The following is a 20,844-nucleotide window of genomic DNA, read 5'->3' as shown; positions in this document are numbered from 1 at the left end:
ATGCCAGACCACATACTGCATCAATTACAACATCATGGCTGCGTAGAAGAAGGATCCGGGTACTGAAATGGCCAGCCTGCAGTCCAGACCTTTCACCTATAGAAAACATTTGGCGCATCATAAAGAGGAAAACGCAACAAAGAAGACCTAAGACAGTTGAGCAACTAGAAGCCTGTATTAGACAAGAATGGGACAACATTCCTATTCCTAAACTTGAGCAACTTCTCCTCAGTCCCCAGACGTTTGCAGACTGTTATAAAAAGAAAAGGGGAGGCCACACAGTGGTAAACATGGCCTTGTCCCAACTTTTTTGAGATGTGTTGATGCCATAAAATTTAAAATCAATTTATTTTTCCCTTAAAACAATACATTTTTTCAGTTTAAACATTTGATGTCATCTATGTTGTATTCTGAATAAAATATTGAAATCTGAAACTTCCACATCATTGCATTCTGTTTTTATTCACAATTTGTACAGTGTCCCAACTTTTTTGGAATCGGGGTTGTATATATATATATATATTTTTTTTTTTACAATTTAGAATAATCATACAAGGATCAGAACAGTCACACAGCATTCTCCAGATCAGTGCAGTCAGAAAGCTTCTCTCTCACAGATCCAGCTCAGTGCAGTATAACAGTTCTCCCAGATAAATGTCGATCCAAGCTTGGCACAGCTTCCAGTTCCTTCTGTAACATTTCTGGATAAGAGATAAAACCAAATGAATAATATTACCAGCAACAATAATAACAACATAAATATTCATATTATGAATAATTAATAGCAGTAGCAGTAATAATAGAAGTAGAAGATGATAGGAATAATAATAAGAAAAAAGATTGTTATTATCATCAACATCATCTTCTAATAATAATAATAATAAAAATAGTAATAATAATTATCATCATCATTATAACAACAGTTTTGTTGATGTTGTTGTTATTTTTCTTCTTTCAAAAATAATAATAATATAATTTTTTTTTTCAATTAATTATTATATTTATTATTTTTAAAAGAAGATGAATAACAATAACATCAATAAAAATGTTGTTATGATGATGGTGATGATGATGATGATGAAGATAATGATGATTATTATTACTACTTTTATCTTTATTAGAAGAGGATGATGATAATATTAATAACAATAATAATAATAATTACAAAATGAAGACGAATATTATTATTATTATTATTATTATTATTACTGAAGTGAATAATTAAAAAAGTAAGGCGACAAACAACTCTGTTAATGTACATACAGCGCACCCGGAAAGTATTCACAGCACTTCACTTTTTCCACATTTCGTTATGTTACAGCCTTATTCCAAAATGGATTAAATTCATTATTTTCCTCAAAATTCTAAAAACAATCCCCCATAATGACAACATAGAAGAAATTTGTTTGAAATTTTTGCATATTTATTAAAAATATAAAATGAAAAAAAAAATCACATGTACCTTTTTCACCAATAACAAAATGAAGTCTTTTTGAGTATGATGCTACAAGCTTGGCACACTTATTTTTGGGCAATTTCTCCCATTCTTCTTTGTAGGACCTCTCAAGCTCCATCAGGTTGGATGGGGATCGTCGGTGCTCAGCCATTTTCAGATCTCTCTAGAAATGTTCAATCAGGTTCAAGTCTGGGTTCTGGCTGGGCCATTCAAGGACATTCACAGAGTTGTCCCATAGCTACTTCTTTGTTATCTTGGCTGTGTGTTTAGGGTTGTTGTTCTGTTGGAAGATAAACCTTTCCCTCGATCCTGACTAGTCTCCCAGTTCCTCCCACTAAAAAACATCCGCTACAGCATGATATTAAAGGGGATAAATGGAAAAGATGGGAAGGGAAGGGGATTGGACAATAGGGAAAAAGAAGGGGGGATGGGACTTTATATCAGACCCGTGCAATGGAGTCTCCATCCCTAATATGATAAACATAAAGCATGGGGAACACGTGGTGTTCAAACTAAAAACTTGGGAGTTTGTATGAGGTGTGGCCAGTGTACACATAATGATATAATGGTAATACATATACAACTGCTGGTAAGCATAATGCTGCCACCACCATGCTTCACTGTAGGGATGGTATTGGCTAGGTGATGAGCGGTGCCTGGTTTCTTCCAGATATGACGCTGTCCATTCAGGCCAAAAAGTTCAATCTTTGTTTCATCAGACCAGAGAATTTTGTTTCTCATGGTCTGAGAGTCCTTCAGATGCCTTTTGGCAAACTCCAGGCGGGCTGTCATGTGACTTTTACTGAGGAGTGGCTTCCGTCTGGCCACTCTACCATACAGGCCTGATTGATGGAGTGTTACAGAGATGGTTGTTCTTCTGGAAGGTTCTCCTCTCTCCACAGAGAAACGCTGGAGCTCTGTCAGAGTGACCATTAGGTTCTTGATCACCACCCTGACTAAGGCCCTTCTCCCCCGGTCGCTCAGTTTGGTCGGGTGACCCGCTCTAGGAAGAGTCCTGGTGGTTCCAAAATTCTTCCATTGACAGATGATGGAGGCCACTGTGCTTCAATGACGCAGACATTTTTCTGTACCCTTCCCCAGATCTGTGTCTTGATACAATCCTGTCTCAGAGGTCTACAGACATATCCTTGGAGTTCATGGCTTGGTTTGTGCTCTGACATGCATTGTTAATTGTGGAACCTTATATAGACAGGTGTGTGCCTTTCCTAATCATGTCCAATCAACTGAATTTACCACAGGTGGATTCCTATCAATCTTAGAAACATCTCAAGGAGGATCAGTGGAGACAGGATGCACCTGAGCTCAATTTTGAGTGTCATGGCAAAGGCTGTGAAGACTTATGTACACGGGATTTTTTCATTTTTTTTTTATATTTTTATTATATTTTCAAAGATTTTAAACAAACTTCTTTCATGTTGTCATTATGGGGGATTGTTTGTAGAATTTTGAGGAAAATAATGAATTTAACCGCTTGCCGACCGCCGCACGACTATTTACTGTGGCGGTCAGCCCCTCACAGGCAGAGCAACGTAGTACTACGACGCTAGCCTGTGAGGGTCTAGGGAGCGAGTGCGTGACGCCGGAGGCGCGCTCCCCCGCAGTCACGGACCCCCCCCCCCGCGCGTGTGACTCGGCGATTGTCGGTGCAGAGGGAGAAAGGCAGGCGGCTGATGTAAACAGTGAAAAAGGGTGAATATATTGCGCTTAAACACTTAAAACACAACCAAAAAAAGTGCTTGTGTGCATAAACATATAAATAAATAAATAAATATATACTAGTGAATAAATATATATGAATAAATAGATAGATAAATAAATATATGTTGTGAAAAAGTCCTTAGTGAAATATATCAACAGTCCTTAAAGTGCCCAGTGCAATACGGATCTCTCAGCAATGACTGAAAATCACTTTAGCTTCAAGTGAGGGACCTCCACCATAGGGACTTTCTCCACCCAGTGCTCAGGGTAAATACTTCTTACCGAAGCTGGTGGACCCCTTAATTACAGGGGGTCTAAAACAGCATATAAGGTCCACAAAATGCCTCCAAGCTATCCTTCAGGTCCCTTAATATGGCTCAGCTCGCACAAGGAACTCCAAGTATTTCCAGGGTGGTATGGTATGGGAAAAAAAGATAAGGAAACTCCGATAGTGTAGTATGTTCTATGACAGGCGGCTGATGTAAACAAGCCGCCTGTCATTCTCCCCTGTGTAGGAACAGTGATCATACAGTTCTACTATGTAGGACCGTTGATCATTGTTCCTACACCTCAAGCCACAGCCAATCACAGTTAGAATCACGCCCCTAGGGACACACACCACCCCTTCCTCTCAAAAAAAGTTAACCCCTTCACTGCCAGTGTAATTTTACAGTAACAGTGCATATGTATAGCACTGATTACTGCAGTAATGTCACTGGTAACCCCAAAAGTGTCAAAAATGTCAGTCAAGGGTCCGATCTGTCCGCCGAAATGTCGCAGTACCGCAAAAAAATCGCAGATCGCCGCCATTACGCGTTAAAAAAAAAAACAACAAAAATGACAAAAATCTTTCCCTTTGTTAGTAAACGCGATAACTTTTGCGCAAACCAATCAAAATACGCTTTTTGCGATTTTTTTTTACAAAACATATGTAGGATCGTATGTCTCTGTGGTTACATCACTAGCCATGCCCCTTTACAGTTAGAAGCACGCCCCTAGGGACACACTTAACCCCTTGCTCTCTAATAAAGTTAACCCCTTCCCTGCCAGTGTAATTTTTACAGTAACAGTGCATATTTATAGCACTGATTACTGTAGTAATGTCACTGGTAACCCCAAAAGTGTCAAAAATATCAGTCAAGGGTCCAATCTGTCTGCCACAATGTCGCAGTCCCGCAAAAAAAAAAAAAATCAAAGATCTCCGCCATTACTAGTTAAAAAAAACAATAAAAATGACAAAAATCTTTCCCTTAGTTAGTAAACGCAATAACTTTTGCGCAAACCAATCAGAATACGCTTATTGAGGGTTTTTTTTACCAAACATATGTAGCAGAAAACAAATTGGCCAGAAATGTTAAAAAATTTTGATTTTTACATTTTTTTGGGGAATTTCATATAAAAAAATGTGAAAAATATTGTTATTTTTGCAAAATTGACGCTCTTTTTTTGTTCATAGCACAAAAAGTAAAAATCGCACAGGTGATCAAATACCACCAAAAGAAAGCTCTGTTTGTGGGAAAAAAAGGACATCAAATTCGTTTTGGTACAGCGTTGCACGACCGCGCAATTGTCCGTTAAAATCACGCAGTGCCGAATCACAAAAAAAAACCTGTTCGGAATGGGGGTAAAATCTTCCAGGGCTTAAGTGGTTAATCCATTTTGGAATAAGGCTGTAACATAGCAAAATGTGGAAGAAGTGAGACGCTGTGAATACTTTCTGGATGCATTGTACAATGTCAACATTCAAATTGGCTACAAATCTTCAGATACATATATTTAAACATGAAACTTTTCAAAGAGTTTAACAAATTTACTTATGTTTATGCTTTAATAAGTCACATCCCAACACCGGGCCAATAGTGATGAAGTAAATGTGTCTTCTTCTGCACCACCTCAAGGAGTAAAGGAAGGAAAGGTCATCAGTGTGCTTCATGAAGACGCTAGTGTGCGAAACACGTTGAGCTGAGACCAGTGTCATCATATTCGGCTTTTTTAATTCGTCACTTGTGGCACTCTTTAAGGGACAGTCGCATCATGTTATTTTTGTATTTTGTTAAAGGGATTAAGGGCATTTTGTCTTTATATTCACATTATTGCTGAAGTGTCCAGCTACATGTAGAGGGTGGGAATGCAGCACTATGCAATGCTCTACCTGGGCATACCCGGGAGCTTTTGTATGTCTGAGATTAACATTGATGGAGAGGTGGATGGTGGTGGTGAGGCAGAAAAGGCAGCATACCATCATGTCATACTGACACAGGTGGACACCCAGTGTCATGGACTTGCGATAGTGTTTGGCAGCTTACCTGTTCCTTCATGTCTGTATTAGAGGCCAGACTTCACTTCTGGTTCCTTTTTATCACCTCTCCTCCCTGTTCAGCCCCACCCCAGGTCATCACAGGAAGTCTATATTAACCAGTGCACTGCAGGTCTGCTTTGCTGTTCAACATCGCTTGTTAGTTGTCTTCCTGTCTGCCATGTGCGTGATCTACCTTTCTGTGTACCGACTTTGGCTTATCTCTGACTATTCCTGTTTGCCTGTGACCCTGACCTTCGGCCTGTCCCTTGGTTACCCTCGTCTGCCTGTTTCCCCGACCTCGGCTTACCCATCACCATTCCATGTGTCCTGACTGGCTGCTTCCCCTCTCTCCCTACGGAGCGTGACCCGAGGGACCCCAGGGGCCGCGACCTGGGCCCAGCTGCAGCCATGTCCATCCACACCACTAGAGGCTCTGGTGAACACCTGCTGGGTCTTAGACTCCGCGCCCTGGGGAATCTTGGGCTCATGTTCTGGTCCATCTGCAGCAGTCTGCTATAGGGTTCACTACCTTGCGCTGCACCCCTGCCTCCTACAGGGTGCAGTTGTCACCTGGCCACAGGTGACCTGACACCCAGCTCCCAGCACAGACACTCTAATTGACACTCCAATCTCATCCCGTGGGACAGCCAAGTACACAGAGGATGAGGATGATTGAGAAAGGGGATAAAAGTGGAAGTTCAGCATTTACTTGCCCCTCTTGTTTGCTCTCCCAACTCTCTCCTGATTGGCTGCACTCACTACGCATTTCATTTCTCTGCCCCACAGTCTATGTGTGCCTTGAGCTCTACTGGTCTCTCACCCAATGGGTTTTCAAAATCCTCCATCCTGATTTTCTATTGGCTCCCCAGAGTTTACCTACACTGTGTACTCTGTCTTGTTTGGCTATCTAAGGTTGGCTGACCTCTGTTTTCTCACCTGATTGGGTCCTATTCTTAGATCTCCAGGGTAATAGAGCTGCAACTGCCATCATGGGGAATTCTAGGATATGTTTCTGGGTGGCCCCTGAAGGAAGGAATCGCTGCATTCACCACACCCTGCCTTGCCCTTCTTATCTATACAGCATGCAAAATATACAGCAAACTGGACATTTAGCTTGAAAATAGCCAGTAAACCATATGAGTAGCTGGCCTTTCCAGCCAAAAGCCACCAAGTTCCTGGGTACATACAAGGGAATGGTCGGATGACACAATCCCTATCCTGAAAGAGAAGGCAGTATGTGTAATATAGGAATATCTAATGTAATGCCCCTCCTGGCTGGAAGCAAGGCAAACATGCCTCCAATGTAGGGAGAGGGATGAGTTACCCCAGCGTGGATCCAAGCCACAGTAGAGATAGTCACAACCAGGGCTTTTTTCCTCAGAAAATAGGTGCAGGAACTCAACCACGACCCCCCCCAAAACCCGTTTCTCCTCTTTACACCCCCCCCCAAACCAATCAGATAGTGGGTGTGTTCAAATTTCACAACCAGTGTGAGGGTCTTAAAGGGGTATTAAATACCAGGAAGGCATTACGTAAAGAGTGCAGAGTTTGGGGGTGTGCTACACACAGAGTGCAGAGTTTGGGGGTGCGCTACACACAGAGTGCAGAGTTCAGCCTTCATCCACAGCTGCTTACCTCTGTAACCCCCATCCACATCTCACTTTCACCCCTCTTCAGCTCTGACCTCTGCATATGAACCCCCCTCCACTGCCCCCCCCTTAAAAGCTCCACCATCTTCCACATATCTTACTTTTGTTGCTGTATTAAGCTAAAACACCCAACTGGCTCTCGTACCTCCCCACTGTAGGTGGCTCTGCCTCTCTCACTTGCAGGGAGATCATCAAAATCCAAAATGCACCCTAGACAAAAATGCACCTGCATCTCTCTTGCCCCCATCCTGCACTTCTGTGTTTAATAGTGATAGTGGTGAGCAGGTTGCTGAGGGCCTGAGCCAGAGGTGGTGGAACTGAATTCCACCAAGTTCCAGCTGAAAAAAAGCCATGGTCACAACAATGAAGGGTTCCAGTCACTTTATTCTTTGTTAAGGTTATTGCTTTGGTTCACAGAGAGGGAGGGTTGGGGTCTTTGCCTTCTCGGGCAACAAGGATCCAGATTCTGCCAGACTTCTCCTCCTTCCAAGGGAGTGCCGGGATACTCTGAGGGTGGACACCATCTCCCTGCCAGCAAGATTATCATCCCCCTTGGGTGCTGTACCTTCCTTGACCAGGTAGCTTGAGAAAATCTGTGCTAGGCCCCCAATAGGGTTGCGGCCTTCTCAGCGCAAATCACTGAACACACTTTCCTAGGCTGCAGCCCGGGGGGAGGGGGAGGGGGGTGTCACTAGGCCACCCCAAGCATTTATATTTTCCCCCAGCATGCAGGAGGGTCATAAATGTTCAGGGGGGTTGTCACTGCCCCAATGACTACTGCCCTGGGTGCCAGTGACACCCAGTGGTAGAAACAGGGAAACACAGCAACCTTAACCACTTAAGCCCCGGAAGATTTTACCCCCTTCCTGACCAAGGCCTATTTTGCGATTCTGCATTGCGTGACTTTAACGGACAATTACGCGGTCGTGCGACGCTGTACCTAAACTAATTTGATGTCCTTTTTTTCCCCACAAACAGAGCTTTCTTTTGGTGGTATTTGATCACCTGTGCGATTTTTTTGATCATGCGCTATAAGCAAAAAAAGAGCGTCAATTTTGCAAAAATAACAATATTTTTACATTTTTTTATATGAAATTCCCCCCCCAAAAAAAGTAAAAATCTAAATTTTTTAACATTTTTGGCCAATTTTTTTTTTTTTACCATATGTTTGGTAAAAAAAAAATCACAAAAGCGTATTTTGATTGGTTTGCGCAAAAGTTATCGCGTTTACTAACTAAGGGAAAGATTTCTGTCATTTTTGTTGTTTTTTTTTTAACGCGTAATGGCAGCGATCTGCGATGTTTTTTGCGGGACTGCGACATTGCGGTGGACAGATTGGACCCTTGACTGACATTTTTGACACTTTGGGGGTTACCAGTGACATTACTACAGTAATCAGTGCTATACATATGCACTGTTACTGTAAAATTACACTGGCAGTGAAGGGGTTAACTTTTTTTGAGAGGGAGGGGTTATGTGTGTCCCTAGGGGCGTGCTTCTAACTGTGATTGGCTGTGGCTTGAGATGTAGGAACAGTGATCAACGGTCCTACATAGTAGAACTGTATGATCACCATTCTTACACAGGGGAGAATGACAGGCGGCTTGTTTACATTAGCCGCCTGCCTTTCTCCCTCTGCACCGACGATCGGCGAGTGACCGGCGGACATCGGGTCCGCCGGTCACACGCGCAGGGGGGTCCGTGACCACGCGGGAGTGCGCCTCCGGCGGCGCACGCTCACTCCCTAGACCCTCACAGGCTAGCGACGTAGCCCTACGTCGCTCTGCCTGTGAGGGGCTGACTGCCGACGTAAATAGTCGTGCGGCAGTCGGCAAGTGGTTAACCTAGGGGAGAAGCCAAATGTGAAAAGACAACAAATATCCCCTAGGGCAGTGATGGCGAACCTTGGCACCCCAGTTGTTTTGGAACTACATTTCCCATGATGCTCACGCACTCTACAGTGTAGTTGAGCATCATGGGAAATGAAGTTCCAAAACAACTGAGGTGCCAAGGTTCGCCATCACTGCCCTAGGGAAACTACTACCCAGGAGAACTAATCTTACTACACACCTCTGATGACAGGGTGGCTACACTATCAAGGAACACCAGGAGCAGGTCATGGGAACCAACATCAAGAGGAAGCCCCTGATGAAGGCAGATTCCTGGATCACCTAAACTGGTTTGATGATGTCAATTAGATGCCTGCATTATCCAAGTGAGATATTCTCGCCAGCGACAGAGACTTCTTCTGATGCTTTATTTCTTTTTTTTTTTTTTGTTCTATTTCTTTGTTATTTTGTTATTGTTATGTTTCTTTGTGTTATTTCTTTGTTCTATTTTGAAAACCAAAATATCTTTTGAGGATATTTACTACAAGAAGAATTCTACTTACACTGTAGTGCCGTCTGCCCACCTTCCTACCCACACTGCACCATGGGTGTTATATTGGGCTAATCCAATCCAGAATTCCTTTCCTATGATGGTCACCAGTCTCTGAATAAGACAAAATACAACAGATTATTCAGCATCTGATCATCTGTACTCCCAGAATCCTCTACTGGCTTCAGCCAACAGTGTACCAGCTGGAGATATACAGGGCATCCGGAAAGTATTCACAGCGCCTCACTTTTTCCACATTTTATGTTACAGCCTTTACATGTCTTAAACAGGTTGGGACAATAAACCTGTCTTATTTCACATTCTGTTAATGTGATTTTTTTGTTTCTCATCTATATTTGAATCTTAATAAAAACTATTGATTGAAAAAAAAAAAAAAAAATTTGAAAAATATTGTTATTTTTTCAAAATTGTTGCGGTTCTTTTGTTTATAGCGCAAAAAGTAAAAATCGCACAGGTGATCAAATACCACCAAAAGAAAGCTCCATTTGTGGGGAAAAAAGGACATAAATTTAATTTAGGTACAGCATTGCACGACCGCGCAATTTTTCGTTAAAATAACGCAGTGCCGAATAGCAAAATATGGCCTAGTCAGGAATGGGGTAAAATCTTCCAGTCTTAAAGTGGTTAAAAATATGCTCATTGAGAATTTTTTTGTCAAAGACATGCAGCTAAATACATTTTGGTCTAAATATATGACAAAAATTGAATATATTGGATATTTTTTAACTGTCAAAGCAGAAAAATATTGTTATTTTTTCAAAATTGTCGCATTTTTTTATTAATATCGCAAAATCGCACAGGTGATCAAATACCACCAAAAGAAAGCTCTGTTTGTGGGGAAAAAAAGGACGCAAATTTAGTTTGGGTACGGCGTTGCAGGACCGCGCAATTGTCAGTTAAAGTTGCACAGTGCCGAATCGCAAAAAGTGGCCTGGAGGTAAAGCAGGAAAATCCTCCGGTCCTAAAGTGGTTAATATCCTCAAAATTCTACAAACAATCCCCCATAATGACAATGTGAAAGAAGTTTGTTTGAAATCTTTGCACATTTAATAAAAATAAAAAAAAAATAAAAATATTTCATGTAAATACAGTATTCACAGCCTTTGCCATGACACTCAATATTGAGCTCAGGTGCGTCCTGTTTCCACTGATCATCCTTGAGATGTTTCTTCAACTTGATTGGAGTCCACCTGTGGTAAATTCAGGTTATTGGACATGATTTAGAAAGGCACAGTTCCAAAGTCCCACAGTTAACAGTGCATGTCAGAGCACAAACCAAGCCATGAAGTCCAAGGAATTGTCTGTAGACCTCTGAGATAGGAATGTATCAAGACACAGATCTGGGGAAGGGTACAGAAAAATTTCCCAATGAGCACAGTGGCCTCCATCATCCGTAAATGTAAGAAGTTTGGAACCACCAGGACTCTCCTAGAGTGGGGCACCCGGCCAAACTGAGCAATTCGAGGAGAATGGCCTTAGTCAGGGAAGTGACCAAGAAACCAATGGTCATTCTGACAGAGCTCCAGAGTTTCTCTGTGGAGAAAGGAGAACCTTCAAGAAGAACAACCAACTCTGCAGCACTCCACCAATCAGGCCTGCATGGGTAGAGTGGCCAGACGGAAGCCACTCCTCAGTAAAAGGCACATAACAGCCCGCCTGGGGTTTGCCAAAAGGCATCTGAAGAACTCTCAGACCATGAGAAATAAAATTCTCTGCTCTGATGAAACTAAGTTTGAACTCTTTGGCCTGAACGGCAAGCGTCATGTCTGGAGGAAACCAGGCACCGCCCATCACCTGGCCAATACCATCCTTACTGTGAAGCATGGTGGTGGCAGCATCATGCTGTAGGGGTTTTTCAGTGGCAGGAACTGGAACACTAGTCAGATTCAAGGAAAAGATGAATGCAACAATGTACAGAGACATCATTGATGAAAACCTTCTCCAGAACGCTCTGGACCTCAGACTGGGGCGAAGGTTCATCTTCCAACAGGACAACGACCCTAAGACCCACACAGCCAAGATAACAAAGGAGTGGCTAAAGGATAATTCTGTGAATGTGCTTGAGTGGCCCAGCCAGAGCCCAGACTTGAACCCGATTGAACATCTCTGGAGAGATCTGAAAATGGCTGTGCTCCGACGCTCCCCATCCAATCTGATGAAGCTTGAGAGGTCCTACAAAAGAAGAATGGGAGAAACTGCCAAAAAATTGATGTGCCAAGCTTGTAGCATCATACTCAGAAATACTGGAGGCTGTAATTGGTGCCAAAGGAGCTTCACCAAAGTATTGAGCAAAGGGTGTGAATACTTATGTATGTACATGGGATTTTTTTATTTTTTTTTATTTTTAATAAATTTGCAAAGATTACAAACAAACATTTTTTCACGTTTTCATTGCGAGGTATTATTTGTAGAATTTTGAGGAAAATAATGAATTGAATCCATTTTTGGAATAAGGCTGTAACATAACAAAATGTGGAAGAAGCGAAGTGCTGTAAATATCTTCTGGATGCACTGTACATGATAAACTGATAGAAGGCTATTGCTTTTTTTCCCATAATCCCAGTTATCTGCTATTTATATCATCTACATCCCTGTGTCCTTAACCTGGACTTCTATATGGGTTACATTGTTTCCATATGCAGTTCCATACTCAGACCTCATCTTCATAGCGGAGGCAAGTCACATCCTAATATATTAATATTATATAATAAGCACATTTCACACTTTATTCACCTGTCTTTGAATTCAGCCCTCCGTAGGGTGATAATTTTCATTTACATAAAACAATGTGGCATCCTTTCCTTCCTAACACATTACCCAGTCCATACCAGTATAGATTCTAACACATTACCCAGTCCATACCAGTATAGATTCTAACACATTACCCAGTCCATACCAGTATAGATTCTAACACATTACCCAGTCCATACCAGTATAGATTCTAACACATTATCCAGTCCATACCAGTATAGATTCTAACACATTACCCAGTCCATACCAGTATAGATCCTAACACATTACCCAGTCCATACCAGTATAGATCCTAACACAATACCCAGTTCACACCAGTATAGATCCTAACACATTACCCAGTCCATATCATCCTACACATTACCCAGTCCATACCAGTATAGATCCTAACACATTACCCAGTTCACACCAGTATAGATCCTAACACATTACCCAGTCCATACCAGTATAGATCCTAACACATTACCCAGTCCATATCATCCTACACATTACCCAGTCCATACCAGTATAGATCCTAACACATTACCCAGTTCACACCAGTATAGATCCTAACACATTACCCAGTCCATACCAGTATAGATCCTAACACATACCAAGTCCATACCAGTATAGATATCCAGCATGAGATTTTTACCAATTAGGATTGAGGTCTGTTTTCATTTTTTTGAGCAATATATATATATATATATATATATATATATATGCACACACATACACATACACGGATATGTACACACATTTATCTAGAGCTAGAAAACTATATATATGTATCAATTAACAGGTGTATAAATTATATCTATAAAAAAACATTATTGATAGTAGTAATTAATGGAGTGTGAGGCCTCCAGCTTGTCGGAAGGTGCTCTGCCTCCCCCTGCTGGCGGATTTTGGAAAGTGCACCATGCTGACACCCTGCCTTCGGTGACACGATAAATTTGCGACAGGCGGGAAGAGTGAGTGGGCACAGAGAGAGAGACAACCTGCTGCCAGAACTACAACTCCTTCCTGGGGTGAGAGCGACACTGTGTGGCACAAAATTAAAAAAAAAAATGATTTACAATGTCCCTGATTAACAGGGACACTCTAAAACACCCGGGACAGGCTCCTATTTGCCGGTATTGTCCCGGGAAAAACGGAACAGTTGGCAGGTATGGCTCTAGTACGTATGAACACACTTCTATTTTTATCTATGGGAGGCTGTATGCAGTACCTGTATGCAGTGCCTGGGCTATCTGAATGGGGAAGAACCCCAGAATTTATATTCCATAGCCTCAGGAGTTCATGTAGAGGAGGCCTATGCTATTCAGATTGTAGCAGAACTCAATAGAATTTTCCACCTGCCTGTGTTCTGTGACCTGGATGACACTTTCTTACCAGAAGTGTATCTAGGATTCATTAAGCAAACATTTTTAATAGGCCCCCAAACCAGTAACGGATGGCCTATACTAAACCCCTATTTATGTATGAGGCAACTGTAGTCCAAGGCCCATGTCCCACTTGAGACCCTGCCATTGGTGAAAACTAACAGGACTCAAGCGACATCAACTTAAAGCACAGGTGTCAAACACAAGGCCCGCGGGCCGAATGCGGCTCCCCAGGCCATTTCATGTGGCCCTCGCACCTCCCCCGCAGCTGCGGCACCCCCCCACTCATCTCTGCCCCCACCTTGTCTCTGTAGTCAGCAGCAGAGAGGACAGAACTCCTTTGCCAGATCTGGCACTCCTCTGTGCAGCTGAAGAAAGGCTCGTCTTTGCCCACGCCCTCTTTTCAGCAGTCAGCAGCAGAGAGGAGGGCAGAACTCCTCCTACAGATCCTGCACCTCTCTGTGCAGCCGCAACACCACCTTGCCTCTGCCTCCCCTGGTCTCAGCATTCACCAGACTCTGGAAGCTGACTCCAGCCCTCCCCTGGTTCTCCTCCAGACCCTGTACTTCTTCCCAGATCCACCCACAACTTCTTCCTGGCAGCAGCACAAGGTAAGGGGGTGCATTGTGATGTAAGGAAGGGTGAGTGACTCTTGACTTCTGATGGTGGGGGGGGGCTCTTGACATCTCATGTAAGGGTGTAAGGGGGTGTGGGGTGCTCTGGACATCTATTCTTACAGATCTAACCGGCCCCTTGAGGGCAACCATAATGCCGATGCGGCCCGCAATGAATATGGGTTTGACACCCCTGACTTAAAGCAAGAAGCTGTAGTCAGTCTGACGGAATTTCTTCAATTCACCAAAACAACAGGTGCTTATCTTCCACCAGATCTAAGCTAGATCAGACTAAAAGATTCATGTACATCCAGTACCTGGAAAATTATCCACTTCTCTGCCAAGCCCAATTTTCGCAATCAGCTCCTTTATCTGTGGTCCCATTGCAGCTATGGGGGATCATTCCTGCTATGGTTCTGATGCTGCTTCTAATCTTGTAGCTGAACTAGGGTCAGAATCATGGGGCATCTAATATTTTGGGGCATCAATAATATTACGATAAATAAAAGTTTATATATTGCGACAGTGCTGTGCCCTGCCATGGTGTACGAAGGGTTTGGTATCAGCCAGGATTCTCACCCAGGCAAGTTAAGGCAGTGGTCCTCAACTCCGGTCCTCGGGGCCCACTAACAGGCCAGGTTTTAAGTATTACCTTGGGGAGATGCAGACTAGAATACTGCAATCACTGAGCAGCAAATGAGATCACCTGTGATGTAATTTAGTTATCTTGCAAACCTGGCCTGTTAGTGGACAAGGGTTGAGGACCACTGAGTTAAGGGGTTGCAGGGTGTATGTGTCATTAAGAGGAAATTGGAAACCTGAAGCTCAGAGATCCAACAAAGATTTGGGACGGTGCCTGGGCTGGGCTGGTAGAGGAGATCAGTGCCAAGCAGTCAGGAGAGCTCCACCTAGGAGAGAGGTGGGAGCCAGAGCAGCAAGTGGCTCCTAAGGGTTTGGATGAAGAGTTTTTGATAAGATGGTCTGTGGGAGATAGACAAGGACCTGAAGGGTAAGATCAGAGTTGCAGTGATGTATGTGTAAGCCAGGAGATTGATGATCCAATGTTTTGGATACCCCTGCAGGGTTGAGGTCAGGACTCTGTGCAGGCCAGTCAAGTTCCTCCACCCCAAACTCACTCATCTATATCTTTATGGACCTTGCTTTGTGCACTGGTCCAAATCATATGGTGTGGGGTTGTTTTTTTCAGGGGTTGGGCTTGGCCCCTTAGTTCCAGTGAAGGGAATTATTAAGGTATCAGCATACCAAGACATTTTGGACAATTTCATGCTCCCAACTTTGTGGGAACAGTTTAGGGACAGCCCCCTCCTGTTCCAACATGACCAGTGCACAAAGCAAGGTCCATAAAGACATGGATGAGCGAGTTTGGGGTGGAGGAACTTGACTGGCCTGCACAGAGTCCTGACCTCAACCCGATAGAACACCTTTGGTATGAATTAGAGCGGAGACTGCGAGCCAGGCCAACATTAGTGCCTCACATCAAAAATGTGCTTCTGGAAAAATGGTGAAACATTCCCATAGACACTCTGTTACGGCACCCCGGACACAAAAGGGTTAAAACCGTTTAGGAGATCTTTCCCTTCCTGAGCTACAGGCATAGCTACTTGCAGGACACCAAACTCCCGAACTGGAAACCAAGGAAGGATGCAAACAGTGTAGCTGGAACCACAGGAATGCTGCATACAACTGAATAGGAAAAACCATATGAAGGGTTTACACTCCTAGCAGTCAAACTGGAACAGCATACAATAAATCCCCCCCAATAATGAGACAAGGCTCCGTGTTGAGGTTCAAGCAGTAGTCCGCCCGTGCAAGCACATACAGACTCTTTTTATTACCCAGAGGGACAGCCCCTGGACTGCTGCATTAACCAATCACATACAGATAACACGGTCCAATCAAACAATGGTTACAACCCACACAAAGTCCTCCCCTCTGCCTCAAACTAGTTTTCACAGAGACCTCTATCCTGGAGACAATGGAAAATATAATTAGGTTTAGCTTCCAGGATAGAGGCAAGACTCCATTAGCCACATGGTTAAAGAAACACAAAAAGACACAAAAATGCATAACTCCCAGTCTACTGAACAGAACGCCCACATTCAACCCATCCCCGGATAGCCTGGATCTGAGCGCTCAACATATCCAAACAGCGCTCAGATGCCACAAACACAGTAAAATCGCCATGGGGTTTACGTTTAGCATGGGCTGATGAGAGGGTCCATAGTCACATTGCAGGAGGCGAGCAACCAGGCTTCTCCAACGCCCAGTGGCGAGATTGGTCTTGTCACACACTCTTAAACCTTGTGGACAGCCTTCCCAGAAGAGTTGAAGCTGTTATAGCTGCAAAGGGTGGGCCAACCCAATATTGAACCCTACGGACTAAGACTGGGATGCCATTAAAGTTCATGTGCGTGTAAAGGCAGGCGTCCCAATACTTTTCACAATATATAGTATATGTATGTATATATATTGATTGCTTGATGCCATCAACAGTTCTCCACCCCACAACCCAATAGACACTGACCCGTATGTTTTTCTCCCTCACTTGAGCCAGTCTGGACCCACGTTCTGCGCAGTCTTTAATGCTGTCTTCATGGTATTTCTGGTTCTCAGAGAAGAAATAACACTTATCATCAATGCTGATCCAAAGATCTGGACATCTAGGTGACGTTCCTGTGACATGGAATAGAGAGTGTGCCGTCACTGAGTAACCAAACTGTATAGATCTTCAGACAAATAAAATCTTTATCACAACAAAGTTAAAAGAAAATATCAGCAAAAAGTGGAGGCAATAAACTTTGTATAGTGGGGGTCTATGTCCTGAAATACTGCTGCAATGCTGCTCATCTATCCACTAAAAGTATTTGACTGGGTGGACGAAGTGATTACCCTTTTCCCTTATCAAACAAGCATTCGTTCCTCCCACTGGCACTGTATATACAGTATATGGGGACAGAATAAGTGTAGGTGGCCAGAATGGTAAGTATGTTTCCTCTTCTTTCTGCAGGTATTTCTATTTGCTTTTATTTTTTTTTACTCAACATATCTGGGCTCTGTCTATCACAAGGACAATAATTATCTGGTCTTTCAGTCTGGATGGTATTGAGAAGGGAGGATGATTTCTGGATGCTGATTGGATGGGACAATGATGGGAGGATTATTTGCCACTGGTAATGGAATAGGAGGACAATTTCTAGTTGATGATTAGAAGGGAAAACAATTTCTGTTTGGTGATGGGAAGGGAGGAACATTTTGGGATAGTGACGAGAAGATGATTCCTGGTTGATAATGGGATGGGAGAATAGTTTCTGGTTGGTTATGCTTATGGGAAATGAGGGACATTTTTGCATGATGATGAGAAGGGCAATTCCTGGATGGGGACCTAAGGTGAGGATGATTTCTGGTTGGTGATGGGAAGGGAGAATGATATCTGGTTGGTGATGGGAAGGGAGAATGATATCTGGTTGGTGATGGGAAGGGAGAATGATATCTGGATGGTGATGGGAAGGAAGGATGGTTTCTGGTTGGTGATGGGAAGGGAGGATGGTTTCTGGTTGGTGATGGGAAGGGAGAATGATATCTGGTTGGTGATGGGAAGGGAGGATGATTTCTGGATGGTGATGGGAAGGGAGAATGATATCTGGTTGGTGATTAGTGATGTCGCGAACCTAAAATTCGCCGTTCGCGAACGGCGAACGCGAACATCGGCAAATGTTCGCGAACCGGGCGAACCACCATAGAGTTCAATAGGCAGGCGAATTTTAAAACACACAGGGACTCTTTCTGGCCACAATAGTGATGGAAAAGTTGTTTCAAGGGGACTAACACCTGGACTGTGGCATGCCGGAGGGGGATCCATGGCAAAACTCCCATGGAAAATTACGTAGTTGACGCAGAGTCGGGTTTTGATCCATAAAGGGCATAAATCACCTAACATTCCTAAATTGTTTGGAATAACGTGCTTTAAAACATCCAGTGTGTGAATACGATCAGGTATGATGTTTTATCGGTCAAGTAGTGTAAGGGTTACGCCCGCTTCACAGTGACAGACCAAACTCTGACAGACCAAACTCCCCGTTTAACAACTGTCAGTCAGTCCATTTGCACAACCGCAAACTCCCCATTTGCACAAGGTTGGATACCAAGCTAGCCATGTCCCGTTCCTTGTCCTCACTGACATCATTGAAGGTCTCTTCCTCCACCCAGCCACGTACAACACCAAGGGTCCCCGAAAGGTGAGAACAAGCCCCCTGGGACGCCTGCTGTGGCTGGTATTCCACCTCCTCAAAGCCACCTTCCTCCTCTGACTTCTCTTCTTCAGACTCCTCTCTCTGCGTTGCCACAGGTCCAGCAATTGACAACGACAAGGCTGCTTCTGGTGGTGGGGAGTGGACCACAACTCTTCCTCTTCATGCTCATCTACAGCCTGATCCAGTACTCTTCGCAGGGCACGCTCCAGAAAAAACGCATATGGGATGAGGTCGATGATGTTGCCTTGGGTTCGACTGACCACCAGGGTTGTCACCTCCGCAAAAGGAAAGGACGCATGAGCCTACAGCCATTGTTCATGAGCATTCAGTAATGCGGCCAAAAAATACCCAGCTCCGCAGAAAGAATGAAAGAAAATGAATGTTTTTTCTATGAAAAATTATCCTGCGGATCGCTTTTGGTCTGTACACAATGAAGCAACGACCTTATCATCTGGGGTGTGCCAACACAATCCTAGAGGTGATCGCTTCATTGTGATACGCAAGCCCCTTCACCACGACAAGGTAACGATCACGAAGGGGAATTGACACATGTATGTGCCTTTTTTTTTTTGTTTTTTGTTTTTTTTGCAGCCACAGTGTAGCACCAGAGGCCAGAAAAATTAAGCATGTACACATGCATGAAAAAGTAGATATTGTTGCAGCCACTGCTGTAGCAGCGGCCTGAAAAATTGAGGTTTTCAAGGCAGAAAGTGCACTAAAACATTGCGGCTTGAACCGTAGTTGGTGGCGGAGACGTCACGTAAGTCATCCGGCATGCAGAGAATGATTATATACAGCAGCGTGTGGACCATTTTTAGGCCAAGGCATCTCAGTCATCACCAGGCCTTTTTTAGTCAAATGCATCCCCCACTGTCAGTCCCTTCGGGATCCATGCCTCATTCATCTTAATAAACGTGAGGTAATCAAGACTTTTTTGACCTAGGCGACTTCTCTTCTCAGTGACAATACCTTCTGCTGCGCCGAAGGTCCTTTCTGACAGCACACTTGAAACGGGGCAGGCCAGAAGTTCAATGGCAAATTGGGATAGCTCAGGCCACAGGTCAAGCCTGCACACCCAGTAGTCAAGGGGTTCATCGCTCCTCAGAGTGTCGATATCTGCAGTTAAGGCAAGGTAGTCTGCTACCTGTTGGTCGAGTCGTTCTCTGAGGGTGGACCCCGAAGGGCTGTGGCGATGCATAGGACTAAAAAAGCTCCGCATGTCCTCCATCAACAAGACGTCTGTAAAGCGTCCTGTCCTTGCCGGCGTGGTTGTGGTGGTAGGAGGAGGATTACTTTCACCTCTTCCCCTGTTGGATTCCCGTTGTGCTGTGACATCACCCTTATATGCTGTGTAAAGCATACTTTTCAACTTATTTTGTAGCTGCTGCATCCTTTGCGACTGCCGGCAATTGGGTAACATATCAGAGACTTTCTGCTTATACCGGGGGTCTAGTAGCGTAACCACCCAGTACAGGTCGTTCTCCTTCAGCCTTTTTATACGAGGGTCCCTCAACAGGCATGAGAGCATGAAAGACCCCATTTGCACAAGGTTGGATGCCGAGCTACTCATGTCCAATTCCTCATCCTCACTGATGTCATTGAAGGTGTGTTCTTCCCCCCAGCCACGTACAACACCACGGGTACTAGATAGGTGACAACGAGCACCCTGGGATGCCTGCTGTGGTTGGTGTTCCTCCTCCTTAAAGCCACATTCCTCCTCTGACTCCTCTTCCTCACACTCCTCTTCCAGTGTTGCCGCAGGTCCAGCAAGCGATGGTAAGGCTGTTTCTGGTGGTGATGGTGACCACAACTCTTCCTCTTCACGCTCATCTACGGCCTGATCCAGCACTCTTCGCAGGGCACGCTCCAGGAAAAAAACATATGGGATGATGTCGCTGATGGTGCCTTCGGTGCGACTCACTAGGTTTGTCACCTCCTCAAAAGGATGCATGAGCCTACAGGCATTGCGCATGAGCGTCCAGTAACGTGGCAAAAAAATACCCAGCTCCGCAGAGGCTGTCCTAGCACCCCGGTCATACAAATACCGGTTGACCGCTTTTTCTTGTTGGAGCAGGCGGTCGAACATTAGCAGTGTTGAATTCCAACGTGTCGGGCTGTCGCAAATCAAGCACCTCACAGGCATGTTGTTTCGCCGCTGAATATCTGAAAAGTGCGCCATGGCCATGTAGGAACGCCTGAAATGGCCACACACCTTCCTGGCCTGCTTGAGGACGTCTTGTAAGCCTTGGTACTTCTGCACAAAACGTTGCACAATCAGATTCAACACATGTGCCATGCACGGCACATGTGTCAACTTGCCC

The 20,844-nt window shown here is 44.1% G+C and overlaps 1 protein-coding gene across 1 annotated transcript in view; it reads right to left on the bottom strand.

Moving 5' to 3' along the window:
• Positions 1 to 531: 531 nt before the first annotated feature.
• The window catches only part of LOC309544689 (killer cell lectin-like receptor subfamily B member 1B allele A), a 52,727-nt gene continuing 32,414 nt past the window's right edge, over positions 532 to 20,844 (bottom strand). Inside the window, exons 4-6 of the mRNA XM_082243601.1 lie at positions 16,798 to 16,946; positions 9,516 to 9,616; positions 532 to 701 (exon numbers count right to left, since the gene is read on the bottom strand). Of these exons, the coding sequence (XP_082099727.1) occupies positions 596 to 701; positions 9,516 to 9,616; positions 16,798 to 16,946 (356 nt within the window). The 3' untranslated portion in view covers positions 532 to 595. The remainder of the gene's footprint in view (positions 702 to 9,515; positions 9,617 to 16,797; positions 16,947 to 20,844) is intronic.

Source organism: Pelophylax lessonae (assembly GCF_965119305.1).
Source record: "Pelophylax lessonae genome assembly, chromosome: 1".
NCBI lineage: Eukaryota > Metazoa > Chordata > Amphibia > Anura > Ranidae > Pelophylax > Pelophylax lessonae.
Note: the sequence above shows the minus strand (reverse complement) of the source record. Positions and strands in the feature narration are given on the sequence as shown.